This window comes from Eleutherodactylus coqui, chromosome 7, assembly GCF_035609145.1.
Source record: "Eleutherodactylus coqui strain aEleCoq1 chromosome 7, aEleCoq1.hap1, whole genome shotgun sequence".
In the NCBI taxonomy this organism is placed as follows: domain Eukaryota; kingdom Metazoa; phylum Chordata; class Amphibia; order Anura; family Eleutherodactylidae; genus Eleutherodactylus; species Eleutherodactylus coqui.
This window is the reverse complement of record NC_089843.1, coordinates 180,704,104-180,720,350: the sequence shown is the minus strand read 5'-3', so window position 1 is coordinate 180,720,350 and position 16,247 is coordinate 180,704,104. Positions and strand designations below refer to the sequence as shown.

The 16,247-nt window shown below is 40.9% G+C and overlaps 1 protein-coding gene across 3 annotated transcripts in view; it reads right to left on the bottom strand.

Annotated features, from left to right (window-relative positions):
* Positions 1-1,009: 1,009 nt before the first annotated feature.
* Positions 1,010-16,247, bottom strand: part of ADAMTS3 (ADAM metallopeptidase with thrombospondin type 1 motif 3) — a 276,553-nt gene continuing 261,315 nt past the window's right edge. For all 3 annotated transcript variants that reach the window (XM_066574067.1, XM_066574068.1, XM_066574069.1), the window contains 4 exons: positions 15,863-15,995; positions 12,615-12,822; positions 12,302-12,419; positions 1,010-3,841 (listed from right to left, as the gene is read on the bottom strand). In XM_066574067.1, the coding sequence (XP_066430164.1) occupies positions 3,264-3,841; positions 12,302-12,419; positions 12,615-12,822; positions 15,863-15,995 (1,037 nt within the window). In that variant the 3' untranslated portion in view covers positions 1,010-3,263. The remainder of the gene's footprint in view (positions 3,842-12,301; positions 12,420-12,614; positions 12,823-15,862; positions 15,996-16,247) is intronic.

Sequence of the window (16,247 nt, the reverse complement as noted above, 5' to 3'; positions counted from 1 at the left end):
CCGAGTGTGGTATAGTACAGTATAGTACCCCTTTTTGCATGTGGGAAATCCTGCGCACATAACACAAAAAATAGAACCCATTGATTATAATGGGTTCATTCTCACTTCTTTTTTTTTTTTTTTTTACACCCGCCCAATTCACACGCACGTGACACCTGCAGTTCTGACAGCAATTTTTTTTAAAGATATGTCACTTTTTCTGAAGTAATACAATGTAAAAAAAAGCCATATAGATTTAGTGTTGTTGTAAGCATACTGACCAATGGAATAAACTTAACTTGTCATTTTTACTGCATCATGCACATTGTTAAACATATTATACTTGTATGATATATTAAAGGGTACCACTGAAAGTTACATCTCATCCTGCAAAAATCACACTCTTGTATGGCTGTTGATGGAAAAATAAAATTCATATTTTTTGAGACCAGGAAGAATCAAAAATGAAAAAAAAATAAAATAAAATGAGTGGTCATTAAGGAGTTAAAGGGAAAACTTGAATGTCACAATGTTGACTGTGAACAAGAACTTTCAATTCGAAACGTAACAGTGGGGACTAATATCAATGTGGACTCACAATATGATCAAACTGGAAATAAATAAAATATATAACTTTTCATCCTGGTGCTGGGTTGGAATTTCTTTGAACTTCAATACTCTGCCATAGGCTGGTGGCTATTCCTGATTTAGAGAAATTTCTGGGCTGAGGTCATGAATCCATAGAAACACGGCCGTGAGCATATTTTTTATTATAAAACTCGTGTAGCTAAGTTTTTGCAAAGCTGCTCATTTTTATATAGATTTCTTGTAAACTTGTCTAACAGTTTGACTTTTCCTTTATATTTCGGTACTACATAGTCACAACTCAAGGTATATATTTTAACTTCTGGATTTAATGTAACAATATGTATAAATAACAGGAGGATGGAATAAATAATAGTTGGATTGTGGTTGAGTCCTCACAATGCCCTCTGTTACTCGCACACTAATGAGCCATAAAACACATATAGTATGTTAGAAGCTTTTATTGCGAAGTGCTCCCCAATACAACAAACAGCATCAGTAGTGTACACTTAAAAAGGTTTCAAAAGAGCTTTGTAGGAAATACAAGATAAACAAAAGCGACATACAGCATAATGAATATCTACACCCAGACAATAGTATGAAGGGAAATGTTTGAATATGGATTTGAATCTCGGGAACAATAAACATAATTATCTGTTTGTGGCTCAGGGGTTGTCTGAATAAATACGGGCTAAAAACTACTTTAAGTTGGCCTTCCAAAGGTTTCTTGAGAAGTCATTACAAGCCTTTGGAGGAATTAAGTCAATACTTCAGAGGGTTAGTTTTTAACAACTAGAAAGTGTTAACATGGGAAAGCCCACTTGTTCAGTTAGACAACTATTGTCTAGTTACGTTATCGTTTCATTGTGACATTTGTTGCGCATTTTCTTTATAAAATTTCTATACCTAATTATACACATCTTAGGGTTCGTTCACATCAGCGTTAAAGGTTCCATTCAGAACCGCTGCCACTGATTTCCACTATAGAACAAGATGAAATAGCAGTGCTATTCCATCCTGTAAATTGTGGCAAAATGCTGGATTGCTGGTTGAAAATCGAATGGACCCCCATTAGAGTCAATGGGGGCCAATCGGCGCATCATTAGACGGAACCGTTCGGCCAGGGAGTGCCCCCAAGCAGAGCAGGAAATCCTCTAACACATAATATGAACGAGCCCTTAAGTGTAACGTTCTTTGGTGTTATCATGGACAATTTTTGAAACCAAAAAATTGCATGTCAAATTCTAACTATATATCAAAAAAATTGTGGTCAAATGTTAATAAACTAATAGAAATTTAGATGTGAAACAGGACTGTGGCCGAATGATTGGACTTAAATGTTGGAATTTATGCAGTAGTTTACATTTTAGCTTATAACCTATGAAGGATCGCCGTGCAAACCGCATACCCAATAACTATTCGATATAGGCAGGAAAATGGCACTTGCTATATTTGTAAATATGCAGTAAAGTCTATCAAGAACATCACCTTTAATAAATATCTTCACTTTTATATTCTATATACAAGTACTTTACAGCTACATGAGAGAGTGACACTGGCTTCTTGGTGAAAAGATGATCCTGGAGACCAATTGCAAGTAAATTATTGCAGTCAGATGCATTGTGGTTGTGTAAAGTGAGGTGACATGTAAAAAATAAATATCTCTCTCCAGTCTTGGCTTGCTATTCGGAGTTAAGTAAATAAACCTATTTACGGTGCTGTCTTCCAATAACTCATCCTTTGTCTTCCTTCCGCTTTCAGCTGAATACCCTTCCATGTGAAAAAAAACACATCTCAGTCTTGTCATCCCATTATTAGTGGCTACTTGACTTAATAGCCTCTAATTAGAGACCAATGTCAATGATAGTTACGTTCTATCCTCTATTTACGGACATCCATTATATCACACAAATGATATACAATCTCTAATCCCAGGAACATAATGTTCTTCCCACTCAGGAAATTAATTTCTACTAATTTTTCTTTGCTAATGAGTGTCTTTTTCGGTTCCGTCCCTCTTCAATCCAGTTTAGTATAAACAATCTTAATGCTTCTAGAGATAAAATGTAGTGTAATAAGCAAAGTGGTTTTAAAAGACATGCTGTGCTTTGCATGTATATCTGACTTCTTCTAATAGGATCTGCATGGCCCTTCAGAGTAATGAATAATGCTGTAGTCAGATCAGCAAGTCATATACAACCACTGGAGCAGGAAACTGCTGATTTGAGATTCGTCTCATGGAATGTAATAAGGCAGTTTGTATCGACAGGCAAGTATTAGCACCCAAAAAACGGAGAACCGGTAAACGTAATGTAAATTTTTTTAAAAATCACTGAAAAATAATACTGACGTTGCAACGCGAACACCTAAACAAAAAGTATGTTTGTTATATCTGAATGACATATTTAGTGAAGGTGGGAAAATAGTCTCTGCTTACTTTTTAAGGAAAAAGAACACAAATTAATCTGCAAAACTGGTTTGGGGCCAGTGAACAAAGTACTTAATGACCAGGGACATTCGGCCTATCTTCTCTTCAATGGGAATCTTTGGTGTTTTTCTTCAGAAACTTCAAGTTAAACAGAAAGCAAAGAATGGTCAGAGAACTAAATGAGTGAAGAAGTGAACCAGCACTTTGCACTTGTTTTATAAAGCAGAATTCACTAATGTGTCCTTTCGTTCCAGTTCTTTAATACTTAACTTCATCTTTCTATTGAAGAGGGCTGCGAAGAACGTCTTCTATCAGAAAGTTTTTCATTTTTCCTTGAGCTTTTCACTGAAGAATGAGTACCAGTTGAGTGAATGTCAGTAGCTGCCAATGGTATGGCTGCTTCTGGAGGAGTTTTATGTACATGGATGTTGCTACTGCGCGTTGTTGGCGGTGGTGGAACAGCCACAGGCTTATAAGTCTTGCTCGTTGATAGGTGGGATCTTCTGGATGAGGAGTCTGATGCCTTTGGTTTGTTTTCTTGAGAAGACACAAGACCAAGATCTGCATTATTTTCAATGGAAGAAAAAATGCTTAAAATACTTTTCGTTTCAGAATGAGTTTCTTCAGTTCCAGGTGCTAAAGATGCCAGCATCATTCCAGCTCTTGATAAGCTGGGATCATATGTGAGTTCATCTTCAGTTTCAGCTGCTTCAGTGAGGAATGGAGGTGATTGAGTGCCGCGTTTGCTACAAGATTCACAGCAAAGTTTGTTGTATCCAGGAATTGAGCAGTATCGCGCAAGGACTTCCATTTGACAGAATATAGACTTGTCTCCTAGACATGGTTCATCTGAAAGTGAACAAAACAGCAATCAATGGTATATTGAGCAGCACTGTATTAAAATTAAGACTTGATTACATGGCACAGTTGTGTCTTTCATTTTTAGACAGATGGTTGAACGGTGACCTAATAAATATGTATAAATATATCAGGGGACAATACAGAGATCTCTCCCATCATCTATTATACCCAGGACTGTAACAAGGGGGCACTCTCTACGTCTAGAGGAAAGAAGATTCCTACACCAACATATAGTAGAAGGGGGTTATTTACTGTAAGAGCAGTGAGACTATGGAACTCTCTGCCTGTGGACGTGGTGATGGCGAACTCGATAAAAGAGTGCAAGAGGGGCCTGGGCGTCTTTCTTAAACGATATAATATAACTGGTTGTACACACTAATTAGTTCAGAAAAGTTGTTGATCCATGGATTATGCAAATTGCTAGATTTGGGTTTGGAAGGAATTTTTTCCCCTAATATGAGGAAAATTGGCTTCTACCTCATTGGAGTTTTTACCCTCCCCTGGATCAACACTGGGAGGGAAATAGGCTGAACTGGATGGACTTTTTTTGTCCTTACATACTATGTTACTTAGTTACATAAAAATTACAAGATACCAACAGACTAATACCTTTCATTTGAAAAGCTTGAATTGGTTTACTTTCCTCCCTCTGCTGGTATTCAACCCTATTCTTGGCAGAACAAATATACAGAGCAGTTATAGGCCTTATAGGGCAGTGTTTCCCAACTCCAGTCCACAAGGTCCCCAACAGGTCATGTTTTCTGGATTTACTGAGTGTTGTACAGGTGATTTAATTATCGTTAATGCCTCAGACTTTGCCATAGATGTTCTTACTATAGGATATACTGAAAACATGACCGGTTGGGGTGCCTTGAGGACTGCAGTTAAAAAAGATTGATAGATCGAACGTGTCACCAAAAAAATGACCTATTGTTTAAATCGAGTTCATCATCAGTGGATTCTTCTAACAAAAATGCATGTAAGAGTCAAGCTGGCCAAATACATAACTAGAGATGAGCGAGCGTACTCGGATAAGCACTACTCGCTCGAGTAATTGGCTTTATCCGAGTATCGCTGTGCTCGGGGCTAAAGATTCGGGTGCCGGCACGGAGCGGGGAGCTGCAGGGGAGAGCGGGGAGGAACGGAGGTAAGATCTTTCTCTCCTTCTCTCCCGCCCGCTCTCCCCTGCTCCCCGCTGCGACTCACCTGTCAGCTGCAGCGGCACCCGAATCTTTAGCCCCGAGCACAGCGATACTCGGATAAAGCCAATTACTCGAGCGAGTAGTGCTTATCCGAGTACGCTCGCTCATCTCTATACATAACATAAAGGCTGGCCAACACTATATGCTATATGCTAACAATTGTTGACGATAGCTGCTGGAAGACTGTTGTGTTTCAAAAATTAGGACCGGGAACGGAGAGCCACTTAGTAAGAGCAGCTCCCATTCAGGATGACGTTTTGCTGTCCTATTACATGATGACTATTTATGTGAATGTGTATCCTATAAACTATATTTCCCCTGACTGCATCTTCTCCAGGCAAAATAAGCTGATTGCTGGGGGCGCCGAGAGTGAAACCCAAGGTGATCGGAGGGGAGGTACATTTTAGTTGATGCAATTGCAACATTCTGCCAAGAAATAAGAAATTATTGAGAAATACAAGAAATTTTCCTAAGACTTTCAATATTTTAAAGAAACACTTTAAGATTTGCATGAAAGTTTTTGAAAATCTGCCCACTTCAGGAGTCTCTGTTGCATATTTTAAAGTTCCTTAAAAATTAGAAAAAACATCCTGAAAAGTCAATTAATTGTAGATTTTGAATATTTCTCTCAAGTAAAAATAGTTGCCGCATAAGTCGGTGCCTTAAGCGCATCTTAACATCTTGGAGACATAGCTAATTTTAACCTTTTCCAATCCAATTTGTATCCTGGTTTTCCTAGGAGGCTTAATTTTTTTTAATTAATGGCTAAAGCCAGTACTGCATGAGGTGACACGTTGGATAGGCTTCGACAGCAGAGAGGCTGGCAATATACAGTAAGAGAACCCCCAATAGACATCTTCCAACATCGGCGCTGTACAGCCTTAAATTATAATGTCTTCACACGTCAGACAGTGAATTGGAAAGGGTTAACCTTAAGGACAAGTCAAATCTTTTCCCTGAAATAGATGAGTAATTCAGCCCTTTCCAATAAAATTGTCTTTCTTTCTGAAGCATAAAATATATTTCATAGCATGGTATAAAAAAAACAACAAATGTCAGGAACCTAGGCGTTTCGATGATAACACTGTTTGATTAAAGCAAGAAGAGCGCAGTGATCAAAAAGCGTTAACCTCAAAACATGGAACTACTGACATTTACGTTTATTGGCAAGTGCTGGAACAGTCTTCCATTTCACAGATTAAATCTCACTGCATGACGAGCCGTTATCTGTGCACTCCAGAACATGGGCTGCGCTATGGAACAAAAGTGGTTTTGAGCGGTGAGCTTGTACTTTTACTTGATCATTATTTCCGTCTCTTTGTTCTAGAGGATATCCTTTTTAATATTTTCTGTATGAGGCATTGTATTTTGTGGGACGGGTTACAATTTTTGTAGGAAATACAACATGGCAAGCTCACCTACCTGCTAGGATGTGCCTGGTAAAAAATGGAAATATATGTAGAAAAAGGCAGCCATCATCCACAGGAGAATATAATTCAAGGTTATTTTCAGACTTACATGAAATCCATAAGAACTGAAGGTAGCTCTTGTGCGCCTGAGATGTAGAGAACAGCCTTAGGGCGAGCACCCACTGGCGTTTTTTTACCTGCGTTTTGCGTTTTGCGTTTTTCCTGCACAGGCATAGAGATAACATGTGTTCCTGTCCACTGGCGTTTTTTTTGCGTTGCGTTTGCGTTTTTAACATAGGAACTGTCAGTTGCATATGTGTCCCTATTTTTCTCCTAATGCACCCATGAATGTCAATGGAAATTAACGCAAAACGCTGCGAAAACGCCGCGAAAAACGCGCGGAAAAAACGCGAGAAACGCGGTGAAAACGCTGCGTTTTTTCCCCGCGGAGAACGCAAACGCCAGTGGGTGCTCGCCCTTACTCACAGCATCTGGCAGCTATGAGTGACAGCGATCCGTATGAAGGAAACACATAAGTGGTATTTCTTTTTATCTGTAGAAGTCTGAAAATAACCTTGAGTTTGTTTACCTGGTAAATGCTGGACTTCTTTTCTCTTTTATATAGTTTTTATAGAAACCATTTCAAGTACATATAATGCATTGGATAACTTTTAAATGTGTTATTGGGTATATTTGACTTTTTTCCATATTTCTAAACATTTTATTTGTTTTTGTGTTTAGATATTTTCTCTTAAAGCCCTTTTACATGCAAAGATAATCTTTTAAAGGAATGAAAGATTTAGTGATCTATTTACATAAAGTGTTAATGGCCATTAACACTTTATCATCTTTATTTTCATGTGAAAGGACCTCCAAGAGTTGTTTGCTAAGCCCAGCATGTGTTTAAACACACACCCAGTTGTGCAAACAGCTGCTGGAAATACTCTATTGTGCTAGTGTAAACCTAGTGTAAACATTCTATGAGGAGAACATTACTAGCTCCATCTGAGCGTTGTCAGCGTGCATCTGGGTAAAATAATAATAGCCTTTTCCTGTTGCCCAAACATAGCTTGGGATAAGCAGTAGAGAGGTTATAAAATAAACAACTGAATATATAGATATAACCGCCACATTCTATATCACAAAATAACACTCCTGTTGGCATTCCTAGCCAGGAAATAGTTTGCAGACTGTTTACAATATATTGAGATTATCATTGACTTCCGGGATTGGTAAATTCTTCCATTCTTATATTGTATCACTTTAAACTGTTTGAAAAAGAAACTATGCCAAATTAAAGGTGGCCATACACATGACATGAATGTCAGTAGGACTGACCAACTCTGATGTGTAAGGTGGCATCCTGACTCAACCCTGACAGTAAATGTCCAGGGAAAAAGGAATACGGCCTGTTGCAATTCAACATGCCTGATACTTTGTTCTCAATTATTGGGAATAAATAAATGCACAGCTGAGCTGAGCGCCTATGTGTTTGGGGTTCAGGATGAATAGCTGGCGAAGTATGCAGCATTAGAACTACAGCCTAAAATGCATGACCACCTTAAGTTTTTATTTGCAACTGAATTGTAATCTCAAAAGCAGCTTACATATTTTGGCCAAAATGCAAACTTAAACCCGTATTTATCAGTGTTTTTTTGCATGCAGTGTGCTATAGATGCTGGGGGAGCCCAGGATGTCAGCCAGTGTGGCGCACTGTGGTGACATAAGGCGATCCACTGCTTTGTCAGTAGGGGTTGCATTCCTGTGTGGTGTGGCGTACCTATCTATGGCTGACATCCTTGGCAGCAGTTCATATTGTGCAGACTATGTCTGTCAGCAGTCACCCCTCCCCAATCTGGGTTGAGTTGAGTGGCCGCTCATTAGTCGGCACTGAACATTTAGCTCCTTCGTATTGCAATCTGGTTCTCTGTATGCTACCAGGGTACATGGTGATTGAGCCTGCCCTGCAGTTTATCAGGTTGTGCGGATTTGGCTTCTTTTTCTGTGAGTTATGCGTTGTAATCTCAATTTATTGCAGAAGTCACAACGGTGTGACAGATCTATGGCACAATGGACACCGGTGGTGCCTGACAGACCCCATTAATGTATAATTGGGTCTGTGGAGTTCTGCCAAAGTGTCATTTTGGTGGAAAAAAATAGTGCTCCACAAAAAGTAGATGTAGGCAGAGCCTTAAGCTAGCTTCACACAAACGTATTTGTATGCGTATTTGCGCACTCATGAGTGTAGTGTTCTTAAGGAATAAATGCTGCTTTTTTGTGCACGTATTGGTGTATTTTACTGTACTTTTTGAGCCTGCAGGGCATTTTCATTTGTACGCAACAAACAAAGATGCATCGATTGAAATAGTTAATTAGTCTTAATGCGTTCCAGATGTGTTCTTTTTCCTGCGCAATTACGCAGTCTTCCACACATCTCCTTGCATATTGTGCATGCATTTGCGCTTCCCCATTGACTTCTATGGGAACCTTTGGTGCGCAAATATGCAGAAAAAATAGAACATCAATAGGTTATATTCTTTGCACATTGCGTGCACAAATATGCCCATGTGAAACAGGCCTAATAGTGCTGCGATGGAAACCTCCACTGCAGTACATTGAGCGGCACTACTAAATAGTCCATCCATTATAAAATTAGAATGACGGACTATCTAGCAGCACCGTTCAACGCACTGAGTTGCCCCCTACATCGCTAACACTAGGGGAACAACGAGGGAGGTTAGTATAAAACTTACATCACCAGACTCGGCGGGTGACCTATATTCAGCCCATAAGCTTAGCTCATATGGGTAAAGTTGGTGACAGTCTCTTTAAATTTGGAAGACAAGTTAAAGTTACATATATGACAACTAGGAGCAAATGCAGCAATACACTGTTGTAGTGGTGCAGTACATGCTTTCCTTGGCCCCCTCAATAATGTCATACATATCATGTCTTATGTTGGTGTGCTGTGCAAATCTGTCTAGTCATTCTGTTATGTGTATTGCACAGCTGCAGCATGTGATGGATTAAAGGGGTTGTCCCGCGCCGAAACTGGTTTTTTTTTTTTTCAACAGCCCCCCCGTTCGGCGCGAGACAACCCCGATGCAGGGGTTAAACAAGAACACCGGACAGCGCTTACCTGAATCCCCGCGCTCCGGTGACTTCTTACTTACCTGCTGAAGATGGCCGCCGGGATCTTCTTCCTCGGTGGACCGCAGGGCTTCTGTGCGGTCCATTGCTGATTCCAGCCTCCTGATTGGCTGGAATCGGCACGTGACGGGGCGGAGCTACACGGAGCCCCATTGAGAAAAGAAGAAGACCCGGACTGCGCAAGCGCGTCTAATTTGGCCATTAGACGCTGAAAATTAGACGGCACCATGGAGACGAGGACGCCAGCAACGGAACAGGTAAGTGAAAAATTTCTTATAACTTCTGTATGGCTCATAATTAATGCACAATGTACATTACAAAGTGCATTAATATGGCCATACAGAAGTGTATAGACCCACTTTGTTTCACGGGACAACCCCTTTAAGTGTTTGCCAGAGCTTTCAGATTGCCTGAGAATGTATCAATTTATGCCCTGTCACGTGGTATGAGTGAGAGTATTAATAGGAGTGCTTGAGAGCGGGAAAAGGTCCATGTCTTCTGGGTTCCTGATGAAGAGTGCCAGCTACATGAGGGAAGAATGGAAGAGGAGGAGAGGTTCCCTGGATTGCCTGATCTAGAATGAGAGAGGAGCCCCAATTGGAGAGAGAGTGTGAGAAAGAAGTAAGTGGAGTTTTCCCCAAAGCCCGGTGCAGAGGTACTCTTATCAATTGTTCACAGTCGAGCATCCTAAAGTCTGGGACCACTGGATGGAGGTACGCGTCTTCAATTGTTCACACATGGGTGTCCTGAAGCCTGGGATCACCGTGTGGAGGTACTCTTAATCAAGTCTGTCTAAATGCCTGCACTTGGAAGATTGTCTATTTTGCCTTGTACTGCTGGAGTTTGTTTGAGTAAAGTTGTTCCAGGCCCTGACCGTTCCCAGGGACCTGAGGTACATCATATCTGTCTGCAGCTCATTGATTCTCCGGCGAAGGTCATTCCAGTGTGTATCGGGATGGTGGCGGCACCCATGACAACTACTATCCCTGTTCTACAGCATATTGGGCATCCCTCTCCTAGGGGTGTCCGGAAGAAGCCAGCGCTGCCCTGGCTTGGGCTACATGCAACCCTTTTGGGAGGGAGCCTGGTAAGTGCCTGCGTGACAGGCCAGCATCTTACAATCCCCGCTCCTCAATGTATGCCCTGTGTCTGGGGTCACCCTACGGGACGCTGAACTGTGTTAGTAATAATCACACATTTTGACACCAAAGCATTCCCATGATACAGAATTGATCAACAGTACGTTATATGCAAGTTGCTGCTGAGTAGAACCAATCATAGTCTTAAAGGAACACACTGAGCAAAACCTACTACTTGGCCAGGGGGATATGGGCTGATATTACATGTACCCAAAGTCTGGCTCTATATAAAGATCACTATGGGGACATTAGAGCCTCATGTAGCGCACAGTGTAAAGGCAACAGAATGCAGTCCTAAACTCTCACTCATGACCTGAAGGTTGTGGGTTCAATCCCCGCTTGGTTCAGGTAGACTCAGCCTTCCATACCTCTCGCTAAATGAATACCCAATTTGCTGGGGGGTAAAGATGACTGGTGAAGGCAATGGTAAACTACCCCACAAAAACAGTCTGCCAAGAAAACATCACAATGTGACATCACTCTAGAGGTGTCCTTAGTGTAATTTTCTGATACAGTTTGGGATACACTATTATCGGGGAACTCCACACCTGACAGTGTAATACACATCTCAGCTTCTGCGAGACCTCATTTTGAAGAGGGTGATTCATAATAGGGCTTACATAATCATGCGTCTACTGCAGAGAAGCAGGAGGAATTCAGTTTATGTTGGTCCTCTTCCCATCTCTACTGATATGTTTGAACCGGTACAATTTTCCACATCTGCACAGGCATGTAAAGCTTAGAAAGGAAGGGGGGAGGGAAATGGCCTCGAGTTCATGAAGCCTTTGAAATTGATTCTTCTATCCACCAAAGAAATAACCCAAGACTGTGGTCAGAATTTGTCTCTTTGGATGAGCTGAAATTTTGCTTTTCTCTCTTGCAAGATACAATGTAGACATGCTGCTGTTAGGGGACATGCAATTTTGCTTGGTGAAGCTTTTTTATACTCACTCGCTCCAGTGATCAAGTGGTATCTCCCTCTGAAGTCGGCATGAAAATCTGGCTCTTTTCAGAGTCCAATGCACACATTGTCCTACACAAGTCTAAGAGAGAGCGTGCGAACAGGACTCTGAAAAAAGTCATATTTGCCAGACTTTAAAGGAGGACACCGCAAGATCACTGGGTAAGTATAAAAAAATACATCACCTGGCTCTCTGCCACATCCCCTAAGGCCCAATGTCCATGGGCGGATTTTAATTTAAAAATCAGCTCGAGTCTCCCGCATGGGAGATCCGCAGTTATGCCCAGACCTAAACAAGAGTCGGAGACGAAGGGGGTAAGTATATAGTGTGGTCTAGAGTCTGAATATTATTATTTTTGTCTGATCAAGAGTCTGAATAAGTTAAGGTCTGAAATTAATATAGAAAGAATAGCGTCTAAACTTAGAGATCTGATCTGGATTTTAATACTAATATAGTCGATCTGGATATATTTAGCTCCACCTTTTTATATGTCACCCATCCTGAAAAGGCTCCTCCCATTTTGTCACGACCTGCTGCTCAAGGTTGACATCTCCGGCAACGATATTTCTTAAGAAGCAGTACTTACCATTGCAAGGTGTCAGTTTGCATTCCCTTAAAGATTCAGGTTTTTCTCCATCACACTGGTCACCCACACGACATAGGACTTGTCTCACTTGAATACCCTCACCACATGTCACGGAGCACTGCAATGCAAAAAAGACCACAATTTTTAATATTAGTAATACTAAAGATGTTCTAATGTGGGACTGCAGTACATTAAATGTTAACATTTTATCAGCTTGTACCCCTGCATTACATCCGACTTTAGTTCTAACACATTATGATTAACTTCAAGTAGTAGTAGAGCTCCCTAAAGACATCTCACACATAATGCTGACCTCAGACCAGGCCCCCGTCTTCCACTGTGCTGGGCATGGAGTTCTATTGCATGATCTTCTACTTTCAGGACGCTCTCCAGTACAATACTTGCTGTGTACTGACCGGTTTGTCCCATCGTGGAGAGGCTGAATGCATCGTACTACTCGAATCTGATAGCCAGAACTTCCACAACTTTTGGTGCAGTGCTCCCATTCATCAGCCACCCAACTAAAAAATGGTAAAGTGTTATTGTAGTTGCATACATACAAAAATTCTTGTCCTTTTAGAAACATATATTCACCAAGAAGACTACTATTATCCCAGGTCTACATCTCTCCGTGTCCTCTCAGTGTTAACAAAAACTCAACAGGCAATACAGCACTTGCTGAATCAATCCATATGGCTGGAAGGCATTTAAAGGGAACCTGTTACTGGCGATAAGCACCATAAACTAAGTTATGGTGCTCATACAGAAGGTACTCAGGAGCCTAGGGAGGTATTTTTTTATACTTACCTGCCCCCAGATACCCATGCTGTCACCCTCGGAAGTTGGCATCCGGACCGTGCTATTAGACTCAAAGCTCGAGGCTATGTGGATGCACCCCTATTGATCTCTATGTGAGTGTGTGCTCACAGTCTGCAACTTTGAGTCTGCTGCATGGTCCGCATGCTGACAGCGTAGGAACTAAAAGGCGGGTAAGTATAAAAGATATCTACCTGGGTTTCTACTCTATGAGCATCATAACTTAGATTATAGTGCTCACAGCCGTGACAGGGTCCCTTTAACTGAAAAGGATTTGATTCTTTGATGTACAGAATGTCTCCAACGTGTGGAAACATCCATACACAATGAAAATGGTTTGCCAGACGGTGATCCAATTTTGCATACAAGCTACCGGAGAAGGAGGAAAGCTTTTAGGCCATGTCACCAACATGACAGCCATTTTGAATGCCGTTATCTTAAATTCAACTTTTATTTTTCCAATGGCAGGATAGCTGTGTGATATATCAAACTGGCAGAGAATCTCACCAAAAAACAATGGTGTGGTTCAGTTTAACTCCTTAGTGACCAACCCTGTTTGCGCCTTAATAACTAGGCCAAATTTTGGAAATCTGACATGTGTCACTTTAACAAAGAATAACTCCATAAAGGTTTTGCATATCAAAGTCATTCTGACATTGTTTTTTCCCCCACATAATGTACTTCATTTAGGTTGTAAATATAGACAGAGAGAATTGGAGTAGATTTATTACAAGCGCCAAAATTGGTAACATTTTTTAAAAATTGTCATTTTTTTCACATTTTCAACTGGTAGTTATCAGAATGATAGATACCCCCACAAATGACCCCATTTTAAAAACTACACCCCTAATTTATTCACTGGGGGGGGGGGTCAGGAGTATTTTCACCCAACAGTTTTTTTTGCATGAACAGGAGTTCATGCAATTTAGCGGAAAAAAAATTAAATTTCATATTTTTGCAAATATGTCATTTTAAAGATAGGATTTTTTTCTATAATGCACATGAAAATGAGGATTAGCACCCAAAAATGGATCCCCCTGTTTGTCCTGTGTTCAGAAACATACCCGTTGTGGCCCTAATCTAATGTCCGTATGCACAACGGGGCCCAAACCGAAAAGAGCAGCGGGTAGCTTTCAGAACAGACATTTTGTTTGAAGGTGATTTAGGCCCCATTGCCCACTTGTAGAACCCTTAAGCAACCAAAACGATTGAGAATCCCACAAATGACCCCATTTTGAAAACTAGACCCCTTAACAAATTCATCTAGGGGTGTACTGTGTATTTTGACCCCACAGTTTTTGAATGAATTTAAGCAAAGCAGAAGAAAAAAAAATACGAATTTCATTTTTTTGGCAATTGTGTCATTTTAAAAACACTTTTTTTTTTGAACAGCACACATATGAATGAAGACTTTCACTCCAAAATGAATACCCCGTTTGTCCTGTGCTCAGAAACATACCCACTGTGGCCCTAATATTATGTCCGTATGCACAACGAGGCCCAAACCAAAAGGAGCAACTGTTTTTTAACTTTTACGTGACCGCCATTATCCATTGTATAACGGCGATGACGTGATCAGAGACCGCTCACTGCGGCCTTTGGTCACTGCTCCAGGCTCTCTGCTACTTTTAGTAGCCAGGAGCAAGGAGATTTTTAATTTTCCAGGCGCTCCCCTGCTTCTGCGCTTGCGTCCACTATTTTGATGACGGACGCACACGCTGAAGCAGGGGAAAGGTTCGCGGATAAAGATCCCATCGGGAAATATCACTGGAGGCCTTTGGTAAGTAATTTCACCTCCCCTCACGGTTCAGATCCGTTACAGGAAGTGAAACTTTAGCCTTTTTTGACTATTATATGATCGCTGTTATCCATTGGAAGCACGTACCGTGACCCCTCATGAAATCTGCAGGCTCTCGGCTACGTTTGGTAACCAGGAGCAGGGAGATTTTAAATTACCCCGCAATCTGCGGCTTTTGCGCATGCGTCCGCCAGAAGCAGGGGTAAGGTCCGTGGATAAATCCAGCGGAATTAGGTATGTCATTTTATCTCCCCTCACGGAGATGAAACTTAAACTTTTCAAACTTTTTTCTGCTTTTATACTTTTTTTTACTTCTACATGATCGCTGTTATCTATTGGATACCGGCGATCATGTGACCAGGAACCGCATACAACGGTTCCCGGTGACATCTCTCTGCTCTCAGCTACTCATACTAGCCAAAAGATTAAAAATTTCCCGGGCCTCCTCCGCATGACATATGACATCTGGCGCGCATGCACAGACGTCGGCGTCCAGACCTGGAAGACCAGAACGCTGCAGGACATCGTGGAGGACGGGGGTGAGTATGGATCCGTAAGGGGAGCTGAATGAACCTTTAACATTTTTTTAACTATTTACTTTAATGTGATAACGGTGATTGCATGACCGGGGTCGTTCCCTGCGGCCCACCATGACAGCTTCAGGTTGTCAGCTACCTCCAGACAGGGCCTAAAAGGTTCCCCTTCTTCCACAGCTTGTATGCAAAATTGGGTCACTCTCTGCCAAACTGTTTTCATTCTATATGGGTGTTTCCACACTCTTAAGACCCCATGTATATACAATATATGGTAAAGTAAATATATTGTATAACACTTTCTTGGATATTTATTGTTTGTTATTAACAGAACTTGAAAAGATTTTTCACGTATCTTCTACATCATGAAAATACTAGTTTATAGCAAATAAAGTTTGGGTTTTGACCACTCACACTGGCTGTGTACACTCCTGTAGATTGCACATTCGCCGGATAGGCTTAGGCTTCTTATTAGCTTCACAGAAGCTGCGATGAACCATTTTGTTATCACTTTTCCTTCGACAGCCATATTTTGTGTACTGGAAACCTTTATGTGGTAGAGCATATGAAAATAATTATTGAGTACAGAGAAGTTATAAAATATGTAAATCTGTATGTTTTTTCCATTGTTTTTGTACAAATCTTTCAATAATAATGTAGTGATGCCAAGTAGGACAAAGTAAGATCTGGAATAGAACTAGCTTCAGTGTATGTTCACATGGCAAAATCCGATATGGACCATTCGGCATGGATTCTGCCTGTAAAATCCGCTGCAGAAATCCATGGTTATCCACATCAA